Consider the following 26,615-nt stretch of genomic DNA (forward strand, 5'->3'; position numbering starts at 1 on the left):
TGGGAGGACCAAAGACGAGCCAGGCAGGACAAGTCCAGAGGGCGTGGAGGCAGGAGCAGAGAGAGGCGATGCGATCAGGAGGTCTACAGAGGGCGCCAGAAGCACAGGGCAGAGTAGATGAGAGGCCAGCGCTGCAGCAGCTCCAGAGTGGGATGGGCACGCAGTCTCTAGCTTCAGGAGTGTAAAGCGGGTCATTGGTTTGTATTTTGGGCTGAGGTATCTCTGTAACACTCAGAAGCTTGGCTTCATTACCACTTTTTATAAAACCATTGTAGAACACAATTTCTCGCACAGCTCTCTCTTCCTTTTTACAGGCAAGCGGTGTAAAGCGTTTTGTACCGTGGTCACATCTCCTCTTGCGCTGACATGATATTGGTGGTGTCTGCTGTGATGAATGCCTTGGTTGTGTGCTGGCGAGAGGAGCTACTTGTTTGGACTTCAACTCCCTGCGATCAATAGTTCTCCCCCCCCCAACTGGAAGGAAAGGCAACCCAATGTCGTTTAATAGGTCTTCTGAGAAGTTTACAGCACTGGATTGTGAGAGTGGATGGTCATCTGTTCAGCCAATGCGGTGTGTTCTGCAAAACGTCATTGTCATCTCCCCGATTGGTACAGATAAGCTACAACTACCTCTTAACCCAAGCAGTGAGTCAATGCATGGAATGTACATGTGGTGTAACGATCCTGTACATAAGTAATCATCTTTGTAATATTTGCGCTCAAAATGAAATGGAATCGTTGTCCTTCGCTTTTAAAAGGGTTTGAATGGGTTCAGGGGAGGGGGGGTGTGGGGTGTTTAAAATGTGTCTGGAGTTTTTCTTTTACAGGCATGCGCCCCTAAAGCAGTTCATCAGTTCATCGAAAGCCCCCTGGTGGTAGCCACCCCGTACAAGTTGAGCCCATCTTGCGTACTATAGTGCTAAGGATTGGGATCATATGCAACTACCGTGATTTAACAAGGTGTAGGAAGGTATTTTGTGTTTAACAAAATCAATTCCGTTTCATCATTTTCCTGCTTGGACCATTATGTTTGAAATGGGGGGGTATTTTGTTGGGGAGCTTAATGTGAGGGAGGGGTTGTGGGGCGTTAATCAGTCTCTTCCTAGACTTCACAGCTCCTCATTTGCCAATATAAGAAAGGCTTGAATAGGAATCATCCAGGTGTTCCCAACAAGCTTCAAGTGGACACTTTGCCATGCGGGATAGCAACTCCACAAAGCTAGTCTCCTGGATTTAGAGAAGCTGCTTTTGTCCCAGAGAGTGCGGTAACAAGTCTCCTTACTAGAAGCAATTTTACTTTTGATTTGCAGTTGCCTTGTGGGAGGGGGGTTTGTATCTTTGCCTTTTGCAGATTAATGTAAAGGCCCAACCGTCACTTAAATCCACATTCAAGTCTACATCTGCTGTTGGAAGGAACTCCCAGTACGCAGGCCTGTGGTATTCAAATACTATTTGTGGAAAATGATCCCATCCATCTCTAAATTGTATTAGCCCTTCAGTCGAGGAAGTCCGACAATTGCTTGCTGTAACAGTATTTGTCCTGTAGCTTTGTACATACTTGTATTTGGAAGGGTTTGTGGGGAGAAGGCTTTTTTCCTTTGCATTTTTCAGTGTGCTGTGTCCCGTGTGCTTTCCAATACCCAAGACCATCAGGAACTCTCCTAACTCATTGTTTGTACAAGTTTCCTTGCGCATCGAGCGTCACGTAAGCTCACTAAATGTGTTCACATTTACTTTAACATTCATTGTTTGGCTAGATGCCTCCATTTGCAATTCCTTTGCAATTAGTTGCTGTGCCTTGTATTGACAATACGAGTGAACTATCTGTAAAGGATTTTATTTTTGCACAATAAATGCATAGCTTGTTGTGATTACAGTTTTTGGAATGCATTTGTTCTTTTTGGGGGCTTGTTGTGGGGGAGCTTTTCTTGTGCTTTTTCAGGTATGACTAAAGCTTGGTGTAGAGCACGGATGTGACCTGGGCTCAAATGAAAGTGGAAATTGAAGGCAGATAAGTTGAATCATCTAATGACTTTTGGAAAGATGAATATTCATCCCAAAGTGGGCAATCTTAAGTGCACTATTCGTGCGTTGTTTATTCTTGCCACGAAAGCAACTTGCTATACTTGATTGCAGAAATAGCACTGTTGTGCTTTCTTAATAGTCTTGTGATAAGAGGAAGACACGGAGGCTTCATTGATTTGACATTATCTGCAGTAAAGCATTTGGGTAAGGATAACAACAGTCAGTTCTACGATACTGTGGGGAGGGAGCAGGGGTGTCTTCTCTCTTTTTGATCTTACAGAAGTCCAAAGGAAGAATGCAGTCTACCTTGGACAGCTCAGGAATCTTCCTGCCCTTTGAACATGACCTACATGCAGTTTGCTCAGAAAGGGTCAGGTTGATCTTTGTAGTTTTAAGAAAATAATTAGTCCTCAGCTACCAGCCCTTGTGCAACTGTGCAAGAGGCAGGTTATTCCCATTTCACTCCATTGCGCAACTGTGCAGATTTAACAAATTGAAGGTGCTGAGGAGAGCTGTGCATGGTGCAGCTCATATTTGGAGTAAAATGCAGCGCAAATGTGTTGCTTTAGTACATGCACATGTTTCGGTTGCGCGTGTTCCTACACTTTTCTTCACAGAAATCCAAATACAAGACAGAAGCACAAGCGAAGTCCTCTAACCTGGAGCATGTAGTAAGAAGCTGGCTCATCTTACCCAATCTTTTGCAATGTGTAGTAAACAAAACATCTTGGAACTGGCTTTATGTTAACCTGAAATCATCAGTAACAATGCTTTACTAGTACATACCTCTTTGGCCCTGGGGCCTTACTGCTTTGCATCTTTAAACCACATGAGTAGAACACAAATCTTTGTATTGTGTCAAATGTGTGGTGGGTGTGTTGTGTAGATCACTTTGTTTCAGATCATTCTCGTCTGTCCACTCCGATCTCACCTGCCTCTGAATGCAAAGTCATCTGTGGAAGCTGTCAACAAATGAGTGTGACCCTCTGAATGAAGCACCGACCCCCTCCCTGTTCGCTTGAGCTTAAATCTGAACCCTGGCGTCCTTTGCAGAAGCCCTGCTCTTTTTGTGTTTGTGTGCCTTTTCTTTCCCTCTGGTTTCTCAGGTCAAATTGCCAAATTTCTAAATTTCCTCTGGGATGGCCTAACCTGTGATGGACACTGAGAATCCTGTCATATTAAGATCGAGAACTGCAAGCTTGTTTCTAATACTGCATCTCTTCAGTCTCGTGGGTGCTAAGTTAAGTAATTTTGGTTCCCTAGATTATTTTTTTCCCCCTCATTGCTTAAATGTGTAACTCAACATGTTGCATGCCAAGTCAGCTCTGCATAACATTTAATTTGCACAACGCAACATAATTTTCATTAAATCGTTGTCAAACCTTTCAGTAGTTACTGGTAAGGGGTGTTTTTGGGGGGGGTGCAACGCTATTCTCTTTTTTTCCCTTCCAGATTTCTCGTTCAGCTAAACTTGCTACTGAATCGAGCAGCCTAAGCATCAGCAGAGTAACAAGATGACTTGAGTTCAGCCAGCTTCTAGGGATCAAACTTAAATATGTGGAAGAATCCAACACCGTTGCGTATCGATGTGGTAAACCCTATTTGGCATAACCAATCATAGTCTGGGGTTAATATGGGGGGAGGGGAGGGGTTCCTTAAACTGTCTGTTTCTTTTTTATCCCATTACAGCTTTAGAAGCATTCTTTTGGTCATCAAGTCCGGCCACATTGCAAATGGGAATGGCTTTGAGTATGAACAGGAATCCTGGTATCGTGGCTTTGTTTATATGGCTATAAATGGAACTCATGGAATAAGTCAAATACAATATTGTGGGAATCTTCTGGGATCGGGGAAACATTCTGTCTTCTAGTTTCAGCCTCATGATCAAGAGAAAGGTCCATGGTCAACAGGATTAGAGCAGCGGTGCCGAGGGGCTTTCTTTTCCTGGAGGAACAAATCTTTGTTCCTCCAGGTTTTGCTTTTGCCCAAGTTATAGCAAGCACAAAAAAGCAAAAGACTCCGGTGGTGGCACTCCTGACCTGGTCAGGACGGGGTTCAAATCCCTGCGGTGTCTTGCTTTTAGTTTGCTGTTTGGGTAAAGCTGCTCAGAGGGAAGTGACCAACAGATGCTTAACATCTGGTCCAGATGTTAAGCTGGACCAGATTAACATCTGGTCCATTACATCCCGTGTAATGGACATTACATCCCATTACACGGGATGTAATGTTAGGAGAGATTAGGCTAGGAATACCTTCACTTCAATATCGGTGTAAATTATAATGATGGTGTTGGTTACAGGTGTTTTTCTAAACTTAAACATTTCCGTGAGAAACATGGGGGGAAAGGGAATTTTACCATAAACCAGGCATGATCAGAGGAAAGATTCCCACAACACAACTGAGCTTGTATTGTATTGTGGAAAAAAAATCATCTGTGCTTATTAAAGACATGCAATTTTTTTTGCACCTGAATGAAAATTAAACTATATATTTTTGTTTGAGGCTAAAATATGGACAAATTTTCTTCATAATCTTGACACTATGGCTCCTTTCTGTAGATCTGTGATGAAAAATTTAGGAGTAATGGTTGACAAGTGTCATATATATTTATAAATTTGACAAACAATTTTGTTGGAAATCTTTTTTTTTTTTCAGATCAGACTTCTGGCTAAAGTTAAACTCTTCCTTTAATACTGCACTCATGGAAAGTACTTTGGTTTAGATGTCACTGTTGTAAATTGCTATGGAAATAAAATTTGATTTTGAGCAAAATGGCTTGTTTTTTGTTTTATATATTGTTATAATTTTTCCTGTAAAACTTGCTTATTTTTAAAAAATGTAAAATGTTTTACATACATTAAATATTATCCGGCCTTCTACTCCTGCCTTTGCTGACCCACTGCCTAAATATATATTAAATATAAATATTTGACTTTTATTTATCCAGGTTATCTCATTGATTCATTTACAAGAGAAATAATAAATAAATTAATTTTTTTTAATAAAAAAATTTTTTTTTTTCTTTACAAACACAGCAACAGTACATGTAACTAAGAAAAATTTGACTCGGTTAAATAAGCAAATAAAATATGAGTTGAAACAAGAAGAAGTCGTAAGATTTCTCTTTTGGTATTAAGTTTGAATTAAATATATAATTATTATCCACATTCAATTAATTAAAGGCAGGTCTGTGAAAAGTATTCACCCCCTTCATAGATTTCTTCAGGTTTTGCTTGTTGTCACACTTCCAGGACATAAAATTGAATAACCTGAGCAAACACAAAATGCAGCAGAAGTACGTATCACCTGCAACTGTCAGGTGATACATTTTGTTATTGAGGGGAATAAACAATCAAAGCCAACCTGCATATAAAAAAATAATTGCCCTCTATGCCTCTCAACTGATTGTACCACTCTTGTCAACATCTGCTAATAATTAGAGGAATCTTTTCAGAATTTGTTTAATTCACATGATTTACATTTAGAATTTGATTAGATCTTTCAAAAAATGGGTTTTCATTACTTGAGTCATTTAAACATGGAGTTGCTGGCGTGCTTTGGATTGTTGCTCTTCTTGAAGAGTTTCAACTAGAGAAAAGATTTTACGGTTTCATCAAGATCCTGACGCATCAAAGCAGCTCCACACAATTACACTACAAACTACGTGTTTCACTGTTGGTGTGATGTTCTTTTTATAAAATAGTTTTTCACCAATAGGATAACTTCCAATAAGTTCAGTTCAACTGATTTTATGTATCAGTAGCAGTATCAGCATAAAAAGAATCAGGAAACTTTTTAAAAAGATAACTGTGAGTGTACAACAGAATCTAAGCAAAATTATCGATGTTTATGTACCTCCTAAAATATGGTTTAGGTAGTTTGGGGGAGAACAGTATTCATTTCCATTCAGTCAAGGCTTTGTTTGCCAGTCTCCAGAGCCTCAGGTATTGGCATCTACTTGTATTTGTTGAGTTATCCCTTTCTGAACCTTGTTGGAGTTCTTACTAGGGTTGCACTGATTGCAGTGTTCTGGTCGATCGACCTTTAAAAAGCCCGAAATGTTGATGAATAACAAGAAAGTCACTGAGTTGATAACAGTGGGGTCACTATTGTTAACTGCAAACATGTAAACATGACCTGGTGGGTCTGCAGCCATAAAATTTTTAACTCTCTTTTAGTTTTCCCCATGTAAACCACGGTGCAGAGGAATTTCTAGAACAGCAGAAATTATCCCTAGATAACTAAGAACAGAAATCTAGAGGAGGATGTGACAAGGTGGTTCAGTTTGTGTTCACCACTTGTCCTTTATTCTTATTTCTGATTCACTTACTTTCTATAGTTGGTTATAATGCTTAAATTTAAACATTACTTTGGAACTTTGCTTCACTTACTATCCTGGGTTTGTTCGCATTAGCATTATGTTGCAGTTTCCATCTTTTTATATGTTTTAGGTTAAAGCTACTATTTCTGGACTATTGGTTGAATTTGTCTATTTTGTTCTAAGGTATATTTATGGTATTTGTTTTCCTTTTTACTCACCATTGTTTGTCCCTTGTAGACCTGCAGCAGGCCAGGAGTATGGGAGGGGCCGGCCCAGTATTTCCTGCTTAAATGGCTGGATGGCGTCATTGATTATCTTGCTGGGCTCTACCAATTAGAGGGTTTTCTTTTGAGTATTGCTTTGTTTGTTTTTCTTTAAACTAACTTTTTGGGTTATCTTGTATTATATGGTTTATTTATTTTGCAGACCATTTCATTATGTAGATGAGTTTATAAATAAAATTCATAATTTTATTGTTTCTCTGTTTAGACTTTTTTTTTTTACCTGTTTAATTATAGCTTGGTCCACTCAAGTGCAGGTGTGTTGCCATTTAGCTATAAAAACAGTGAGTTCTTGGAAGCTCAGGATGGTAGAATTTGATTATAGTAGGTGTGTTTGTGAATGTGTCTTAATACAGAAGAATGGTATACAAAGTTGTGCATAAGCATGTATGTCTTTTTACGTGTGTATGTTTAGGTAGAATATATGTATAGATATGGATAAATATTTAGACCATCATGAACCACACTCCATACCAGTAAGTGGCAGTCATGTTACTAACAGTTTGTTGCCAACCACCAGTAAAACCGACAAGAAGAAGAAGAATCTCAGGATGGTTGTCAAAGTCAAAAGTAACAAATAAAAGTCATCAGAAGAAAATGGAACTGGTGGCTGAGGCTGTTTTTTTGTTCACCTTACTGATCCTTGACCACACTACTTTACAGAGAAGAAACATTCAGCACTGACAAAGATCCCTCAAATTCCTAGCCTGCTGATTAACAGAGATGAGAAAATTGTCGTCAAGATGTGCCAATAGGAATTGAGACATTTAAGCTTTAAAAATGGGGCGGGGGCTGAAGCTAAAATTGAAGCTTCTCATAATTGGCAATAAAATCCAAATCAATAGTTTATTTATGGTTATCTTAAGCATTTTTCAGGATTAAGGCCACTGGGGGGAAAAAAGCTGACTTTAATCGTATAATTCTGTCGTTTTTCTCATGATTCTAAATTTATTTATTCTCAGACCAGACAAAAAGTGAATTCTGATATTAAAGTTAGAATTTCCTGTCTTTAATATTTTTTACGTATTTATAATGATGAATTAATTAGGTTCTTTTGACTTATTTCCCCATAGGTCCTGTTTCCGAGAAGAGACCTGAACTGAATCCCGGAACTAATGTGCAGAAATCAAAGTTCTCGCGGAGTTATTTTTCATCCGTTCCATTTCGGGTTAGTATTAGCCACAGCAGCTAGCCGCCTCTGGCTGCAGTTTGTACAGGTCTGTCGCTGTGTTTCTGTGAGTGTTTGATGAGGTTGAGAAGCGGGGGGAAATGTGGTCCTTTTTCGCCAGGGATCCTGTCAAAGACTTCGCTTATGAAATTCTCCCGGAAAGCCCGGAGAAGTCGGGAATATGGACTCTGCATCGGGGGAAGAGAAAGGTAAGTAGCGGCAGATCGTTGCGGATCTTCCGCTAACGGTTAGCGTTAGCTTGTTTATGAATGCCTTTCAATCAGCCAAGCAGGATAAGTTGGAGTTTGACGTCTTGATAAGGAGAGTTGGCGTATTCTCAGAAGTTGTTTTATCCGTTAAGTCCCAGTACAGGTTTATTGTTCTGGTTTTCTGTTCTCTGCCGAAGTGTGTGTAGCTAGCGCTCGGTGTTTACCCCTGCAGAGACACGTACATCTCGCCACGTCACCCTGTTTTATTCAAGTTAATTGCTCCTATTTAAAACTGCGGCTCAAGCCATTGTCTGTATCGCATTAAAAAAAGGTGACGTTACAGATTGCCAACTGTGTGGACCCCACTGCTGTGATTATTATCACTGAGAAGCTGAAACCATCCTTTCTCTGTCATGATTTTTACCGCAGGGTCAGATGACAGCTGGACACCAACTTCCTCCTTCTATCAGCCTCAATAATGATCACATTGATCCACTGTCAGCATTTCATCCTTAAGCTACATAAGTGTGAATTAATGGTTGCCCACTTCTTGCAGACATCAGGAGATCCGGTGTCGGTGTTTGTCTACGAGGTGGCTCAGGGAACAGAGCAGCAGACCCAGCTAGCCAAGGCTGCCTTCAAGAGGATGAAGACCCTGCGGCATCCTAACATTCTGGCATATGTAGATGGACTAGAGGTATGTGATTTATATGTCTTTAGACTCCGTTTGCCTCAGATATTCGACTGTGTAACTTATGCTTTTTATGTGCATGCTTTTTGTTCAGAGAGAGGTAAGTGATCATTTACTGTTTGTCCTGTCATCTTAGAAGCAAGATCCTAGATCCTTCCTGAACAGCGATTAGATCTCTTATTTATCACCTACAAGTTTTAATTAGATGGAGGTATCCTGTTGCTATCAGTGGCTTTATTACACACTCAGGAAATATATAAGAACATATAAAAAATTAGATAAGTGTGGAAGAAACTGTCTGCCAGTATGTTACTTTTACTTCCTTTCCTCTCCCATTATCTAAGTTCAGTGATCCATTTGTTTATCCATCCTTCCATTTATTAATCAGTTCTGCTTGTCTTTTATCCGTCCATCTGCTCCTGCCTTCATCCATTTGCTGACCCACTTCCTAAATCTATATGTCCTGTTCCTGTCTTGCCGTCCTTTTGTTCGTCCATCTTTTCATTCATTCTTTGTCTGTTTAATGGTCTTCTGATACCCAACGTGCAGACATTTTTGCTGATTTCAAATTTAAATCATAAAGTTTGTAGTAAAATTTGCTCTAAGTTCATAGTGAACTTTTGTATTGGTACTTAAAAAGAAGCCAGGCTTTAGTTTTTATTTATATGTAGGAAGTCTGTTAGGATTTCAATGTGTAGGTATTGAATCTTAGACAATCCGGGTGGTTGAAGACTGAAAATTATTTAGGATGTTTTTCTTTTTTTACTTTCTTTACATTATAACGTGTTAATCTCCTGTAATGCACTGCTGCAGCTGAAGCTCATTCAGGTTTGTGATTGCTCTGTGAACAATGTTTGTCTTCCAGACAAGTTTCAAAGTGACATCCACTTCAATATCGTGTTTCAGGCTTTTCATGTAGAACTTGCTGTTCTTCCAAAATGAGCTGCGCTACACAGTACTCAAAATGTTTCGGTTTGTCAATGCCAAAGCTTTTTCTGGCTTTCTAAATTAGTGTACCAATGTTTTTTCTCTCCTGCAGGTTACAAAGAAGTTTATAAACCATATTGTGATTTAGTATTTTCCCTTTTCTGGATAAGAGCGAAAAAACTTCTGCTTCATCCAGATTCATTCTTTGTCCTGTTGTGTTAAAGATTCATTCTTTCACCCGACTGTAAATTCATCCATCCATGTTGTTCTGTATTCAAAACAGAACAACAATATGTTGCCATATGAAGAACTCAAGCTCTGGTGCTTTACAGCCATATAATGTTAAAAATGTTGGTCAGTCATTTTATAACTTAAACTTCCCCACCTTTATTAATACGTGTTTATTTATTTTTGCAGACAGATAAGAGCCTCTATGTGGTCACTGAGCAGGTGACTCCTCTCTCAGTTCACCTGAAGGCCCAGGCAGAGAAGGGGGGCGCCGGAGAGCTGGAGATCTCCTGGGGTCTCCACCAGATTGTGGTAAGAATCTGACAGGATATCAGATCCTACCAGGCCAACCTGAGTTTAGCAAGAATCATCCATTATGCGCTGAAAGTCGCCTTTCGCTTCATTTTATTCCTGTCGTTTTTCTTCTCAGAAAGCTCTGAGTTTTCTGGTCAACGACTGCCACCTGCTCCACAACAACCTGGGTATCTGGGCGGTTTTCGTGGATCGAGCCGGAGAGTGGAAGCTCGGCGCCCTCGACCACCTGGCGCCGGAGCAGGGCGACCCCAGCGGCGTCTCCCTCCCCACGCCGAAGGCCGTTTACCCGGACATGGAGAAGTACGACCCGCCGGAGGCGTCCAACAGCAGCGGGGAGAAATGGTGAGGAAAGAGAGGCTTCAAGGATATTTGTTATTTATTATTGATATTGATTTGGTTTTATTTTTGTTATCCAGGGCGGGGGAGGTGTGGCGACTGGGATGTTTGATATGGGAGGTTTTTAACGGACCCCTCCCTCGGACGTCATCTCTCCGATCTCTGGGAAAAGTAAGTTGCGTTTTTAAGCTAGTTACAACTCTAACACGGAAGTTAAAAAAGGTGATTAATCATATTTTCTATATTGTGAACTTTTTGTCTAATTTTTATTCCTTGTTTGTCTTTTATACAGATTCCCAAGTCGCTGGTGCCCCACTACTGTGAGCTGGTCGGGGCGAATCCCCGGGCTCGACCGAACCCGGCCCGCTTCCTCCAGAACTGCAGGGCTCCCGGAGGTTTCCTCAGCAACAGCTTCGTGGAGAGCAACCTCTTCCTGGAGGAGATCCAGGTCAGCGAATCCAATATTTCTCTCTGCCAGATTGAAAGTAATACTTTTTCTTTTTTTACTGAATCTCTGAGATATGTGTGGGTTTGTTTGGTTAGAGAGTTTCAAAAATGTAAATTGTTCTTCAATTTTATTTATTCAAGGTGAATTTCTGGTGTTAATTCAGTGATTCCTAAGAATGATGAAAACCCCTCCAATCTGCTCCAGATCAAGGATCCAGCTGAGAAGCAGCAGTTTTTCCAGGACCTGAATGATCACCTAGACTCTTTTCCTGAAGACTTCTGTAAACATAAGGTCCTCCCTCAGCTGCTCACCGCCTTCGAGTTCGGAAACGCGGGCGCCGTCATCCTCACGCCGCTATTTAAGGCAACTTTTAATCCCTCATCAACCTGATTATTTTCACCGTGAGAGAAAGAAAACGCATTATGAACGTCGTTTCTCTCTCTCTGCGTTTCAGGTGGGGAAGTTCTTGTCAGCAGAAGAATACCAACAGAAAATCATTCCTGTCATAGTGAAGATGTTTTCCTCCACAGACCGAGCGATGAGGATACGACTTCTCCAGCAGGTATTTCGCATTCCTGACGACTGGATTAAATCGTGATATTTAGCTCCAGGCAGCGCCTGAGTTAGATTTCACAAACAAGTGGAGCTGGATTTGTAGCAAAGATCTTTTAATTTGTGAATTTGAAAAGGTTTCGATGTTTCGTTAGGAACCTAAAATGAAGTGAATGTACACTTCTGAACTGCACTGTAAATAAAACTGTAAATAAACATTAAAAGCTTGTTTATTAGCGTCAGAAAGCCGTTTAGTGAATAATAATAAACATTATCGCAGGTAAAATGTGAATATTCATCCACTTTGCTGAGTTTTGTTGTGTTTCTCAGATGGAGCAGTTCATTCAGTATCTGAACGAGGCGGCGGTCAACTCCCAGATTTTCCCTCACGTCGTCCACGGCTTCACGGACACCAACCCCGCCATCAGAGAGCAGACGGTTAAGGTACGACGTTTACAGAATCGGACATGGCAGCCGGAGCGACGCCTCCTGCGGACGTTAACCTTCCACGTTTCTCTTCCTGGCGGCTGCAGTCGATGCTGCTGCTGGCGCCCAAACTGAACGAGACCAACCTGAACCAGGAGCTCATGCGTCACTTCGCCCGACTGCAGGCCAGAGACGAGCAGGGCCCGATCCGCTGCAACACCACCGTGTGCTTGGGCAAAATCGCCTCCTACCTCAACGCCGGGGTAAAACACGAAACGCCCTGGAAGTTTTTTGTCTTTAAACTTAACAACCAAAACGTGACGATCTCCATCGTCCTTTTCGTCGCAGACCCGGCAGAGAATCCTGGTCTCTGCGTTTTCTCGAGCCACTAAAGACCCGTTTCCTGCCTCGCGTTCAGCCGGCGTGCTGGGCTTCGCAGCAACACACAACTACTACAGCGTCACAGAGATCGCCGCCCGCATCCTGCCCACGCTCTGCGCCGTCACCGTGGATCCCGATAAGGGCGTCAGGGAGCAGGTGTGACCGTTGTTTACCTTGACCGGTCCGAAAGATATTTACTCATCATTTATTATGTAATCAGCAACATTTATGGTTTATCTGTTGGGAATAAAACTTATTTATTCACTTATAGTAGCAAAAACAAAGGTTAGTTTGATATTTCCACTAAAATGCACAATAATATAGTAACAACATGAGTTGTTAGAACCATTTTAATTAGCAGCTCTGACAGCTTGTTTCATCAGTTCCAGCAGTTTTAACCCAGATTAATAATAATTGAACATATTTTTAATCCGGTCTCTGATCACGGTTTGCCAACTCGTCTCTCTCTGCTTCTGTCAGGCGTTCAAAGCCATCAAGAGCTTCCTCACCAAGCTGGAGACGGTTTCTGAGGATCCAAGCAAGCTGGCTGAGATCGGTACGTAACAAACTGCTCTGACCTGCACAGCTACTTCTGTCACTGCTGTACTCCGCTGTGCAAAAGTCTTGAGTCGGCCTTCATCCTTTACACTTTACTGCGAAGGTGCCAGGCTAGTTCTCTTTTGTTATTGAGGTCTTTCAAAGGTTTGTTTTAGAGAAATGCTTTAAGTCTTTAATGTCTGATCAAAATGTATCTGTAATGACTTGAGAATTTGGCTCAGTGTGTTTAGATGTTTTATGTTTACATACAATCTCAGTTTTTGAGAAAGATGGGAACCATTGCAGCTGATTCAACCTTTGAACTTTTAATATTTTAAATGAAGCTTTGATTCAACCAACATGTTTCTCTTTTGCTTGATTTTGTTATTTTTGTAATTATTTTATTACATTAATTATTTTTATTTTGATCTACAAAATACCAAATATTTCCACATAACTATATATTTGGTCCATCTAATGATGTAATTATGAAATATTAAACAATTGATAGTTACTTAATACTTTTCTCCTCTTGTAATTTCTTGTTGCGGCTACATTTTACTCACTTGTGTAAAAGTTTGACTACTCTAACCACCTCTATCGATTTAATGGATGTTCAGGTTCACATGTTGAGAAAACATACCTACATTTACTCCAAAGGTCTTTTTTGACTTATTTTTATTTTTTAAGATTTTTGAGAGGTTGATGTTGCAGCTGAACTTACTTTAGGGTTGGGATAGTTTCAGTATTCAGTTTTTGAAAGTGTGTTAGTCTGACTAGATTAGTTTTAAAGGATGTGGAAGACTTCATACTTACCAGTTTCAGACTGGTAAGTGAGGAAGTAATAATAATGTAAATATATGAACGTATCTGTCGATCAAATAATGTAAAGGGGGAAAAGGCATCTCTGATTTCTGGGTTATCGTTCCTGCAGAGAAGGATGTGGGATCGAGCGCTCAGCCGGCAGGAGCTTCGTCCAGCTGGGCCGGCTGGGCCGTGACCGGCGTCTCCTCGCTCACCTCCAAGCTGATCCGCAACAACCCGGGAGGCGAGGGCAGCGCCGCAGCCGAGGGCAGCGGGCCGTCCAGCGCCACCAGTCCCACCAGCGCCACTGATGGAGCGTCAGCCTTAAGCAAAGGTACAGCTTTTTCCTATTATTAGAATAAACTGAGAATGAACCGCATTACATTGTAATGAAGCTCTTCTATGCACAGGGTTCTTATTGAAATCCTTCAAGGTTATTGAATTTTAGTGAGTCGTTTTCAGTCCAATCCAGTTTTATTTGTAAAGCACCTTTAAGAAAAATACAGAGGACCGAAGTTCTGGTCAGACAAATAAAACATCAAAGAGAATAAAATTCATAAATATATTAAAAGGACATAAAACAGCTAAACAATTACAAAAATGAAGAACAAGAAAGGAAGAATCAAATAAATAATAATATTTTCAACATCTCTACATTTCAAGGTTTGCAAAGTGTTTGAGTTCTGTGTAAAGTCCTTGAAAGTGTTTGATATTCAAACTGCAGAGTTTTGTGAGGCTACATTTGTAAAGCATTATTTGCAGTTGAAACCAGATATGTACAGATAATAAGGCACATTTTGTTTCTCCCTGTTTGAATTTAATTTCTCTTGTTTTAGGGTTAGCTAGAATTACCAAAATTATTTCTACTTGCTAAATGCCAAAAAAAACCTAGCAAGAACGTTTTCCTTTTTTTTTTTTAGATTTTCTTTTGTAACTTTCTCGATTCAGTCAGATGATAAAAAACATAAAATGTTGTTATATTTCAGGTTAGCTTGTCTCTGCTGTAGAATATAGAATACTATGACAGTATGTTATTAATAAATGATATGAAATAAGGAATTGAAAATATCTTCTTCAGTTCTTTTGTACTGATTTTTTTATTTATTTCCAAAGTGTGCCAGTGGAAAAATTTGAGAACTTTTCTTGAAAATGTTTGAAAAGTGCTTGAATTTTTCTGTGGGAAATATGTATAAACCCTGTGTGTATTTTGTCTGACATGATGATAATTCACTCTGTTCTCTGATGCAGAAGATAAAACCCAACTCTCCTCCTCGTCTCACCACGGTGCCTCTGATCGTACCAACCAGTCGCCGACGCCTGAAGCCACAGACAACGATGAAGAGCAAATCGGAGACCGCTGGGACGATGAAGAGGACTGGGGTAGCTTAGAGGTGCATTTATTACTTCTGACGGTGCGTTGTCATGGAGCTGTACGTTTTGAGTTTGTGAATCATTGAGTCTTTTTCTCCAGGATCCAGAAAAAGCTCAGACTGATGACTGGAACACCGACTGGTCTGGAGCTGCATCATCCAAAAAGAAAGCCACCGATAGAGGAGTACGAACCATTTATCCTGAAGGCTGTTTCTACGGTAACCATGGTGCTTGTTTTAAAGCGATTTCTTTCGATACGTAGGCTGGACGATCGTCCGCCTCCATGGCGGTGAAAAAGCAAAGCTCTGACTGGAGCAGCTCCGGCTGGGACGCCGACGACAGCTGGTCCAACGAGAAGGAAGGCCAGGGTCAGAGTTCAGCGGGCGAGGAGGGCTGGGGCAACGACTGGGGGGAGGAGGAGACGGACGTGACGCCGGCCAGTAAGAACCTGCCGCTGCCTGAAGGCGTCCGGCTGGCCAGCGAGTACAACTGGGACAGCAGCTCCGGGAAGGGCGCCACGCAGAACGACCTGTTCGCCAGCGTGTCCCAGAGAAACACGGCTGCTGCCACGGTGAGGTCCCAACAGGAAAAAAACGGGAGACGCAGGAAGATTGAGCGTGTCTTGGATGTTTAAATCTGTGTTTTTCAGCTGCAACACTGATGGTTTATATTTTTCTACTTTCATTTGGGTCTAAAAACAGCAGAAGTGCTTAAAAAACATTCCAAGGTGATATTTTTTGGAAAATGAGCAATTTAATCACAATAAAATGGCACTTTGCTGTTGCCTAGCAACCCCAGCAGAGTCCAGCCCCGTTACCTAGCAATGCCAGCAGAGTTCCAGCACATTTGGTTATCTGATTTTATCACTGTATGGCTGCTGGAAACGTGATTAACTTGATTTGATTTTAAATTTTGGCTGCAGCAACTTTTCTCTCAGAACTCCTTTTCAGCAACGTCCTTATTTTTGTTTTAAAACTTAGATTAATACACATTTGTCACACATTAAGTAGTCATGCTACTTTACCTTTTTATATATTTTTATTGGATATCGTCAGTTCACTATTCAAATATTACCTCGTTGTTTTACTGTTAAGCTCGTTGTTACAAATACGGCATTAAACATCCAGAAGCTCATTTAAATTTGAAACTAGGCTACATAATTACTGTATTATTGAAATGAAAAAGAAAAAAAAAGAAGTTGTAGATATAGTGGGCTCTTCTCTCTATATTTATGTCTAAACATGAGATATTTAGACATAAATACCGTAATGCTGACATAAACAGCCGACCAGGAAATGTCACTGATTGCTCTCTTCACCTTCCCACTGACTAAAGTCTTCAGTGTGTTGAAATTGAACAGCCACACACTGAACTGGGCAATTAATCGGTTTTATAAATTAGTAATTGGAATGTTTTTTTAAATATGATGAAAGCAAATATAAAAAAAAATTACAATGAAACTTGTTCATGAATGGTAGAAAATGAATTTAAGCCAAAAAGATTCATTTGTGTCAGGCTTATGTTGTTCTACATCTTCTACCAAGGCAAGAAAACATGTTTAATTTAAGCAATAATGGCTGCTTTAATAAAAGTGTTCAACGAAGAATAATTTTGGCTGAATAATTTAAAACCCCAGCTCAGTGGAGTTCCTGCTCACTGATGATTTGTTTTGTCTCCCGTCGACAGACTGGAGAGGGCTGGAGCGCAGAGACGACCGGAGACTGGGGCACCGAGAGCTGGGAGTCAGTCGAGGGAGGCCAGAGTGAGTCCTTCAACTCAAACCTGATCTTTTTACTCCACATGTCCTCAAAATGTTCTGTTCTTTCCTTCTCTGTGATTCAGGATGTTTTGCTTCTACAATGTAACTCTTTGGTTCCTCAGCCTCAGATCTAGAGTCACGTTTCCACTAAAATAAATACACATTTTCAGAAAGGTTGCTTAACATTTCAGGATATCAGGCAGAATTAAGATCTTTTTTACTCCGTTGTCTGATTAAGTCAGAAACCTGAACTTGGTTTTGTGGAACCGGGTAAAAATATTTCTAGTTTTTTTTTTTTTTTTTGCAGGCATCTCATCTCAGGTTTTCAAGGTTTAAGATAAAAGCAGCTCAGTTTAGCCTGGCAGTAATAAAATGCCTTACAAAACAAACCTTGAACATTTTCATGTCTTTGTCACATTGCCACAAGATATAACACAATGTAATGAGATTTTAAGTGATGAAGTAGATTATAATTGTGAAGGTTAATGATGCATGGCACAATTTTCACTGTGTTTTAGAAATAAAAGGCTGAAAAATGGGGGCTCACATTTGGGTTTTGTTTATAGAACCAACAAAATAACTCAAACACTTTTTAAAATAATGCAGCAGTTTCTTTTTTTGTGATGTTTTTAAGAGCAACCTTCAACCTCTATTGAATCCATATGTACCTTCAGATCATTTTGTGCCAATGTTACAGTAAAACTATAGATCTTTAAATAAACATTAGTGTGACTACTAATGAAGTCATTATCTCAATCTGCTTCTTATACATCTGTAACACCGAATCAGTTATAATTAAAAGCACAGATTTAATATCTAACAGATCCGAGTCATAATTTTCCACATTGACTTCATATTAAATGGCCAGAAATGAAAACGTTTGTATGACATTCGTCTGCTTTTCGTCGCCCAGATCTCAGCAAGGCGGAGCTGTCAAAGAAGAAACGAGAGGAAAGGAGGAAAGAGCTGGAGGCCAAGCGGGCGGAACGTAAAGCCGCCAAAGGTCCTCTGAAACTCGGAGCACGCAAGCTGGACTGATTCTGGTCGAACAGGAGGGCTGGCACACGGAGACCGGAGCCCAGCAGTGGACAGAGTTTCCACTAGCAGCCAGTAAAGAAAACTGAGCAGTTCCTTTAACAGAGAAGGCTTGGATGCTGAAAAGAAGGAGGATTTTCTGTCTTTTCTCTTTAAAAGACTGATGAAAGTGAAGGTAAAGACAGAAATGTGGTGGAAACTCCAAAGAGACTTAAAGCAGGATGCATTAACAAAATGAATCATAAAGTTGCTGTTGTACAGTAAATGTATATACCCTGTGCATCATGTGTTAAATTACTTCTTTTTTTTTAAGAGAGATACGTATAACATGCAGAACATCCTGTGACGTTTCACTGAATGTCTTTCAGTGCGTTCCGTATTCACACACATGGATATGACTGTTTTTAGTCCATCTGTTCCAGATTTTAGACTGAAAATCAGTCCATGCATGCACCTGTGTGGCCTAACAACAATCTCCATTGCAGTAGATTACATTTGTGTCTTCACTTTGCACATATAGCACTGTATTTACTCTGAGAGAGCGGGCACAGCTGGCTGGCTGCAGGCATGTCAGTGAAGCCTTTCTTGGACCGATGATGAATCAGCTTGAGCAAACAGAAAAGCAGAAAGATTTTAATTTATAGTAGAAACTGTTTACAATTTTTCCTCGTCTGATGGAGGATTTAAGATTCCAGCAGGGGGCGCTGCAGACACAAAAGGAAAGGGCATCCATAGTAGTTTGGTGAGGGTGAAATGTACATGTTTGTGCCTTGTTGTTTGGCTGCAGATCTACTCTAATGATAAACTCCCAAAACCAAAATCTTCACCATCAAACACTTTGGCTCCTAAACTTCTGAACTTTAGCGCACTCTCTTTTTAACTCATACTTTCATCGTAGCCTTTTATCTTCTGTTTCTGTTGGGGTTTGTACTGATTAAAAATCCTTGAAGCCAGGGACAGAGTCAACTGCAAGGCGCTAATCTGTAAGAAGCTGTGTGGTTTTGGTCTGAAGAGGGTCACCGGTCAAATCATGGTGCATGTGTGCTATTCCAAAATAAAAACAAATATTTAAAAGTTATACAATTTGGTTTATGTATTTTTTACATAGTCAGACTTTAATTTGTCAAAGTGGTTTTAGTGTTTTGTCAGACTAAACAGTTCTCTGACTTACAGTACAGTGGAAAAGTAACAACAGTTTCGTGAAGAAGAATCAGTCAGTTTTTAAAATTCCTTATGAATAACTATCTGAAAAGTGTGGTGTGCATTTTGTTATTGCGCAATAGCCAGCCCCACCCTAATCCTCACAACTCCCATGGACTGACTACTGACCAGCTCTCTGTCTAACGGGTCCGGAAAATCTCTAAAACCCCTGAGTCTGACTCTAAACAGGTTTAGTGGCTAAGAACAAGCTCCAAGGTCATTATTTGACCAAACTAAAGAACGTCTGAAGCCACCACATGTCTAGAGCCATGCTCATGAATTTTAATTTGAATGACCACAAATCTCAATAGAAGCTTAGTGCATCTTTATTAAGCAGGGATTATGACAACAGGTTAATTATCAATGATTAAAAGTCAAAAATAAAAGTTTAGAATGATCTAAATCACTTCAATCTTTCCTAACCTCTTTCCCTACGCTGTGTCACTGAGCGAGGCTTTGGGAAGCAGTTCAACTCACACCCAGGTGTTGGATGATCTTGGCAACAGGAAGCTTTGATGTCCTTGGTCAGAGTCTTGTCTGTACGGCAAAATCCTTTTTGAATAGAAACAAAGTAGAACTGGTTGATGTCCTCCAGACACTCAGATCTTTGTCACCCCATGACCTTTGTCCATCTTCCAAGTCTGTTGCAACAGCTTTGAGATCTTTGGGCTGAGCCAGGAGCAGAGGTTGAATCAGGAACCAGGAATGAGGGCCGATGCGTCTTGTCCCACTAGCAGTGCAGAGTCTTTGCTTCTCCGTGGTTGCAGGGCGCGGTCCTCTGCTGGTCTTCTTTCTGCGTTAAGTTGGCTTGACTTCACACTGGAGACAAAGAACCCTAGTTCCCCTTTTCAGGGGCATTTTATACCTTTTTTCTACATAAGTGTATTAGAGAAAGGCCATGTGACAACTCTCAATTGCTCAAAATGTTTAGACTTCATTCTTTAAAACGTTTATGCTCTGAAATAAGGAACAATCTCAACTATTTTTATACCTCTGCAGGTTGGGAGCTTACTTCCTCTGTTCAGTAAACCTGCTCTTCCTGTGTTTGACTCTCCCCGTGTCTATGATATTTTTATGAGTAGAAAGAAGTAGAATTAAAGCAAAGTTTGTAGGAGACAAAAACACACACAACCAGACTGATTTTATTAAAGTTTGACTCTATTTTTGGGTCTTGATGTCACTTGTGTGATTAACTTTAAAGGTAAATTATTATTTGTTACTACTTACTAAAATCTCCAGCATGGAGAAATGGGATGATCTTGGGTTTTCTTGACCATTTGCATTTAACCACCCTGAGTGAATACATTGTGGAACCACCATTTACACCTACCAGTCTTTTGGTTTATGATTCCAGGAGTGACAATCCCACAGGATGATACTACCACCATCATGTTTCAGCATGGAGAAACGTGATCTATGAAGATTTCCTTTAGCTTGTCAATGAGATGAACGACAGGCCACAGGAAACAATAATATGCTGCTTAGATCTGGGTCTAAGGAAATTTTCTGTGAAGCCTAAAGGTGGGTTAAAAAAAACTATACAGGTTTACCTTAAAACTAGAAAATAACAGAAACATTATGGAGTTTTACTTGGTCACAGAAAAAAAACATGACAGGGCTTATGGCAAGATTTGATCAAGATAAAATGTAAACCTTTCCATTAGTGTCATTTAAAAATCATCCTGAATGATACATTAGTCATAATGTAAAAAAGAGGCTGTTTTAGAGAAGATAAGCAAAGTCATGTATTTAAAATGTATTTGAAACTTCGTGTTTCTATGATGTCTTTATTTCTTGAAGGATTTTAAAAATCAACTTCCCACTTCAATAGATTATGATATTTACTGTGAAATTTCTACAGGGTTATAAAATCTGCTTATAAAGTGACTTTCAGGGCTGCGTAGAGTTTTTTTAAACACTTTCAAACAAAACCTGACAGGATAGCTTTACCTTAATCTTTCCCCAGTAACACTTATTGACAAAAAAAAAATGGATACCAACATTCTCACATGTTTTTGTTTATTAACAACAAACAAGTACGTACCTGAAGGACAAAAAATAAAACATTTCTATGAACAATTAGAAATTAATTTCATTTGAAAGTTATGCATTCTAAATACATGTATTTATTACTTCATAAGGCATTTTTTAGCAATAAAATTTTTCATTTTGATTTTCAAATTGTTACACTTTGATTGCAGTCGTAAATATCTTCTGTGTTTACAAAGAAGTTAATTTATTGTTGAAAATATTGTCCTATGAACTTCATATATTAAACATTTGACCATTTTTTCTTTCAGCACCTGTTCAAGTAAAAATATTAATTGTTGTTTTTGTGCTTTCTGTAGAAATTTTAGACCCTGAAATAGAGGGAAATGATCAAATCATAAACCTTAAAACTCAGCTGATGGATTGTTAAAGACGAGTTGGAAGTCAGCCAGTTCCATTTAATGTCAGGCAGTGTTATCTGTGATCAGTAGAGGCAAGTGGCCGTTAGGCTTCGCTGGTGATGAGTTATTCAAAGCTGCTGCTGTGGTTTCAGTCACTGGGTGTTTTTCTTTTCCTTTCTGCTGCCTCCAAACAGAGCGCTGGCCAGAGCGAAGACACCAATACCCACGAATGCAGCCGCACCAGCCACCACCGCAGCTTCACCTGCCTTCTGCACCTGCAGCAGAGGAAAATTCAACTTTAGTTACTTAAAAAAAACTGAAGCTGAATTTAAACTAAAGCAGCGACTCAATCCACAGACAGATTGGTTTATTCATATCTGGTTAAGATTATCTTTTGAATTTTTTTTATGTAGCCACAGTCTGACTATTTTAGTTTTCATTTTGTTCTTGCCACTGTCTCCATTCTGCCCTGGTACTCTTGATGTTTTAGATTAGAAATAATGTGCAACAGTGATCGAAGTAAACATGTTTTAAAGTTTTAAACCACATATCTATAAGACAATAAATGATCTGCAAAAAAACAGAAGTCTTTTTTATTAGATTTACATAGAGAGGCTCTTATCAGCAGTGTCCAGTTGTATGCAGTTCAGCTCCACCTAAGTTAAAGTTATCACAATCTTTTTGCCACAAGAAATGTCCCAAACTACTTTTTCTTTTACATTAAATGTAGTTACACCTTTGTTCATCTTCTGTATTAATCAGTGGTTTAGAGCTTTACACTGCGACGCTGAGATATTTGTGCCAAGAGCAGCTTGTGTCTGAAAATATGGGACAGATCTTAAAATAAAGCCACTGTTAGGAAGAGAAGGATGGAGCTGTGTGAGTCACATCAGAGAGGAGCTGTACAGTACATTAAAGATCATGTTGTATGTTATCCTATGCTAATGTCAGAACCATAAAAGTCCTAAATATCCCACAGCTGAGCTTCCTGTCAGTTTTCAAAAACGAGAAGTAATTTTAATGTGTAAATATATGGGTAATGAAAATGCATCAAGTTTGAAATTTGGTGTTAGTTCAAAATTTCCTGACTTCCTCACTATAAAAAAACAACTCTACTTGAACTCCTATTCAAGCTGCAGACTTAATAGTTTTGCGTTGAGGGGCCGTTGTGTTATGCATTAAGGTCAGAGTTCAGTGTTCCTGAAGTATTGTCAACATTTTTCACGATATTAAAGACTATGCAGAATTCACATTTCGGACATTTTTGTATTTATAAAAGAACTCAACTGCTTCTGAAAACAAACCAAGCTCTTAAAAAAAAAAAAGCACCCAGACGGTTTTTGGAAACAGGTTAATATTTTTTGGTGTCTGGAAAATGAGCAGTAACAAAAACCTCCCAATTGTTCAGTGAATCATAAGGTCTTGCGCAGCTACCTAGCAACCCAAACCCTCACCTAGTAATCCCAGTCTGAGCTCCAGCACGTTTGGTCAGCTGCTGTATAATGGCTGCAGGAAAAGACAAGTGTTTTGTTGCCTTATTATCCAGAAACCACTTGCTCCATTTTTAGTTGTGCAGGAAGCCCTACTTCTGTTTTTCACAGCTGTACGATTATATAAGTGTGATGTTTGCAGCCATTTTCACGAGGGGTCTTGGCCAGGAGCAGCTTATTTGGATTTAAAGTGACAAGATGCCCTAAAAAAGCTCAAAGTGAAACGATCTCAGAATAGGCAGAACTGACCAGAATAAAATCTCCTGAGCGAGTTTGTGCAGAAAATGTCATGAACATATTTTGTGTAGCACATAGACCTATTCTGACCTATTCCTATATGTATGTGATCTTTTACATAAAGTAGAGTACCTGTCGGGACTCTGCTTTCCCGTAGCGCAGCTCGTTGACGAAGTGTTCGCAGTTTCCCCTGAAGATGCAGTACGGCAGCTCCTGACCAACCATATTACAGGCCTCACGAACAATAACATGAGCCGGGCGAGGCCTGTACTTCTGGTCCAGACCGTTGTTTATCAGCCACTTGTCTGTTCCCACCACGTCCCAGAGCTCCTCCTTCTTGACGATGGCCTTCTCGGCCAGGACGGACATTATGCTGCTGGAGCCTGCAGCAGGAACTTCAGCTGATAAAACACAAACAGGAAAACATCATGAGGTCGCGCTGGCCTTGTTTTTAAACTGTGGTAAGCTTACTATTAGTGTACTGTCTCTGGTGATACAAAAACAGATACATTCTGCAGAGTAAATCTACATGTTTTTACTGTTGTGTAGAGGATTAAAATAGACTTGGTTGAAGTTGCTGGAAGCTCCCTATTCAGTTCAGTGCTAGTTTACAATGTGCGTTAAGTCAAGTTAATTCAGACAGAAATATATAATTAAGTCAACTGATGGATTCAGTCAAAGTTACACTATAACACAATCCAATGCAATTTGTCGTACAAACTGGTAAAAAGTTATTTAAGGAAATCAAGGTGATTGAATCAAGTTATTGACTTTGCAGCTCTCCTTCCTCCTGGGGAAGCATGTGGCGACAGTGGACAGTAGCTGTCATGTTGTGGTGAGTTTCTAGTGGACCCATGTACACAGAGAGGCAGAGACATCCAGTAGATTGTGAAACATTAAATTGAAAAAAAGAGATAAATACAAAAACTTACAACAAGCCAGGAGAACAGAAAAGGCAGGAGGCAGGTGCAAGGAGAGCATGATGGGAAGTAACAGGAGGAACCAGCGAGGAATGAAAGGAGAAGAGATTTATAAATACTGGGAGAGAGAATACTGGAGCAAAGCACCTGGGCTGATTAGCTAATCGACTGCAGGTGTGAGAGGACAGAGAAGAAGGCAGACTGAGAGAAAATGGTACAGGAGGCGAGGGAGAGTACACAAACAGGGGAACCAAGAAATGTATCTAACACTAACAAATAACTAGATATAAGGAACATAACAAAACTAAAGAAAGAACTGGACCAAAGGAAAACTGAAACAGGCTGATCAAATCAAAATAAGAATGGATAGCAAATCAGAATAAGAGCCCAAAACAAGTCAAACAACACAAGACAGTAGCATCTCCTTTATAACCTGAAAGTGTTCAAATGTGTTCAAATGACTTAAATTTGTCAGTGATATCAACCCAAACTTAACCATGTTTCAGATCCAATTGAGATTTCCTCATTGTTCTTCTCAGCAATCAGGCTAATTGCTAGTAACAACAGAAGCTAACAAGGTAAATCTCTGCATTTTGTTCTTTAAATACTTTAGCAACATGCTCACTACAGTACAGTAGGTTTTATACTACAACTGATACAAATCAACAGAGGTGCTTCCAATAACAGTTTTCTTTATTTTCGTTGTCACTAAATTCCATGCACAAGGCAACTATATTGGATTTTTAAGTTGGCGTTAGTGAGAAAACTTTAGCTTTCCTAGTTTACATGGTGACTTCTATTGATATTCTGATTAAATTTCAAGTTTTACATTTCAACTTTTAGGTACAAATAGAAGAGCGCTGCTGAATAAGACCAGTTTTCTGTATTATTTTCTGCTTCTGCTGACTTGACACAACAAACTAAGAAAAGCCTGAGTTTGTTCTAAAATACCTGCACAGAAAGTGTAAAACTCTGAGAATCTTTGTTTATTTTCAAACACAGCAATCTTTAAAACTGACAGTACATTTATTTCAGATTTTAAAAAGTTCTATGAATCTCTACTGCAGTCTGAAAAAGCACACACCCAGTGACGCTGTGGGCTGTCTTTAGCTGCATTTTTTCCAATCTGTCATTTGGAAACCAGTTCTGTGTGGGATTCACTCACAGGGTGGTGCCAAGTGAACGACGAAGCCCTCGCCCACATAGGCAGCCCAGTGCTGGTATGAGCCACGGTCGATCTCTATCAGGTCCCCTGGCTCTGGTTTCTCATCATACTGGGATCAGAAGACAGACAGAAACAAGTTGAACATTGCAACAGATTTTGTGCGCAACATTTGACCTCATTTCACTGCAAAACAAGAGATGGCTGTAACCAACACAAGACTTTTAGATTCAACTAAACATATTCAGTCAAACTACATACACATAACACTTTGTTTTTCTACTATTCACAACAATCTAACAATTGTGAATAGTAAAAAAACAAGAATAACTTAGACTGTGCTTTGCATATTTTCTAGTGGTGGTCACACATAACAAGCTTCTATTTAAATACAGCCTTCTCACCAGTGTTGGAGCCATGTCAGGACTTTTCTTCAAATCCGCAGTGGCTTGAAATGCTTTCACTTTCTGATTAAACACCTGCGGAGACAAAATAAGCTTTAACACGAATTCTTACAGCAGCTCAAAGATTTAAAAGATTGAGTCTAATGTAATTGTTAAAACCATCGTATTGAAAGCATGAGCCTCGGTGACTGACTTTTAAAAGAATAAAAATGCATTTAATTAGTGTTATTAATAATAACATGCTTATTTGCTCAGATGAGTCTTCTTTAGAATATTACATATTTACTGCTACTAATTTGATGCAAACACAAATGCATTTGATTCATTTAAAATAGAACAGAATAGAGTGGTGACATTATGAACAGCGTTATTTAGCGCGTTATTTAACGTGTAACGTCCCAATTTTAACGACTTACCAAACAAAATGAGTCGTGGCAGCACAAAATGCTAATCTTTAAACGCGTATTGACCTGAACGGGTCTGTGTTTACATCATCCTAGCCTCCACGAACCGCTGCGCTGATCCCAGATCAGCTCTGAAACGCCGCAGCATCACACCAAAGGCACACGGTTACCAGAACAGGCCGGTTCCGACCCATTTTAAAGGGTTATAATGCTGCCCTTACCTCAGGCGACGGGGTCAGGTTGTTCTGTGAAGTGCCAGGCGCCACCAGTGACGCCGAAGTTAAAGCTCAGCTGCTGGAGGCTCAGCTGCCTGCTACTGACACGTGACCTCAACAAAAAATAAAAAAACACGTCACCGAGCGAGCAAACGTCACGATGGACGCACGTTTCTTCATTTCAGATGCGAATATTCTTAAATGTTGCCGATTTTGATTTAAATGGTAATAACTGTTTATGTTACGGTTTTATAACAATCCAGTCTTCCTAAAAACGGATGTATAAATGAATGGATGAATAAATAAATAAATAAATAAATAAATAAATAAATAAATAAATAAATAGACAATGCAGCACCTTTAAACTCTTTCATACTTT

The 26,615-nt window shown here is 39.8% G+C and overlaps 2 protein-coding genes across 3 annotated transcripts; one reads left to right on the forward strand and one right to left on the reverse strand.

The window, feature by feature from the left end:
- Positions 1-7,752: 7,752 nt before the first annotated feature.
- On the forward strand, positions 7,753-18,897 carry scyl1 (SCY1-like, kinase-like 1). The gene is made up of 18 exons (XM_015007679.2): positions 7,753-8,004; positions 8,561-8,701; positions 10,040-10,162; positions 10,281-10,507; positions 10,582-10,672; positions 10,794-10,949; positions 11,154-11,312; positions 11,404-11,511; positions 11,832-11,945; positions 12,035-12,190; positions 12,276-12,464; positions 12,789-12,864; positions 13,780-13,983; positions 14,898-15,040; positions 15,121-15,204; positions 15,283-15,591; positions 16,707-16,782; positions 17,693-18,897. Exons 1-18 carry the CDS (start codon positions 7,897-7,899, stop codon positions 17,815-17,817), a joined length of 2,589 nt encoding a protein of 862 aa, XP_014863165.1. The 5' UTR covers positions 7,753-7,896; the 3' UTR covers positions 17,818-18,897.
- A 2,119-nt stretch (positions 18,898-21,016) lies between these two features.
- Positions 21,017-26,377, reverse strand: LOC106930250 (phospholipase A and acyltransferase 3-like). 2 transcript variants are annotated; one of them, XM_088009501.1, is made up of 6 exons: positions 26,243-26,346; positions 26,034-26,152; positions 25,618-25,692; positions 25,217-25,325; positions 23,264-23,532; positions 21,017-21,679 (listed from the first exon to the last, which is right to left on the reverse strand). In XM_088009501.1, exons 3-6 carry the CDS (start codon positions 25,630-25,632, stop codon positions 21,557-21,559), a joined length of 516 nt encoding a protein of 171 aa, XP_087865627.1. In that variant the 5' UTR covers positions 25,633-25,692; positions 26,034-26,152; positions 26,243-26,346; the 3' UTR covers positions 21,017-21,556. The 2 variants fall into 2 exon arrangements, with proteins under 2 accessions (XP_087865627.1, XP_014863174.2); XM_015007688.2 differs by lacking the exon at positions 26,034-26,152 and having other exon boundaries at positions 26,243-26,377.
- Positions 26,378-26,615: the final 238 nt, after the last annotated feature.

The sequence above is a fragment of the Poecilia mexicana genome, unplaced genomic scaffold (assembly GCF_051168715.1).
Source record: "Poecilia mexicana isolate PSO_F unplaced genomic scaffold, ASM5116871v1 scaffold_10, whole genome shotgun sequence".
Classification (NCBI taxonomy): domain Eukaryota; kingdom Metazoa; phylum Chordata; class Actinopteri; order Cyprinodontiformes; family Poeciliidae; genus Poecilia; species Poecilia mexicana.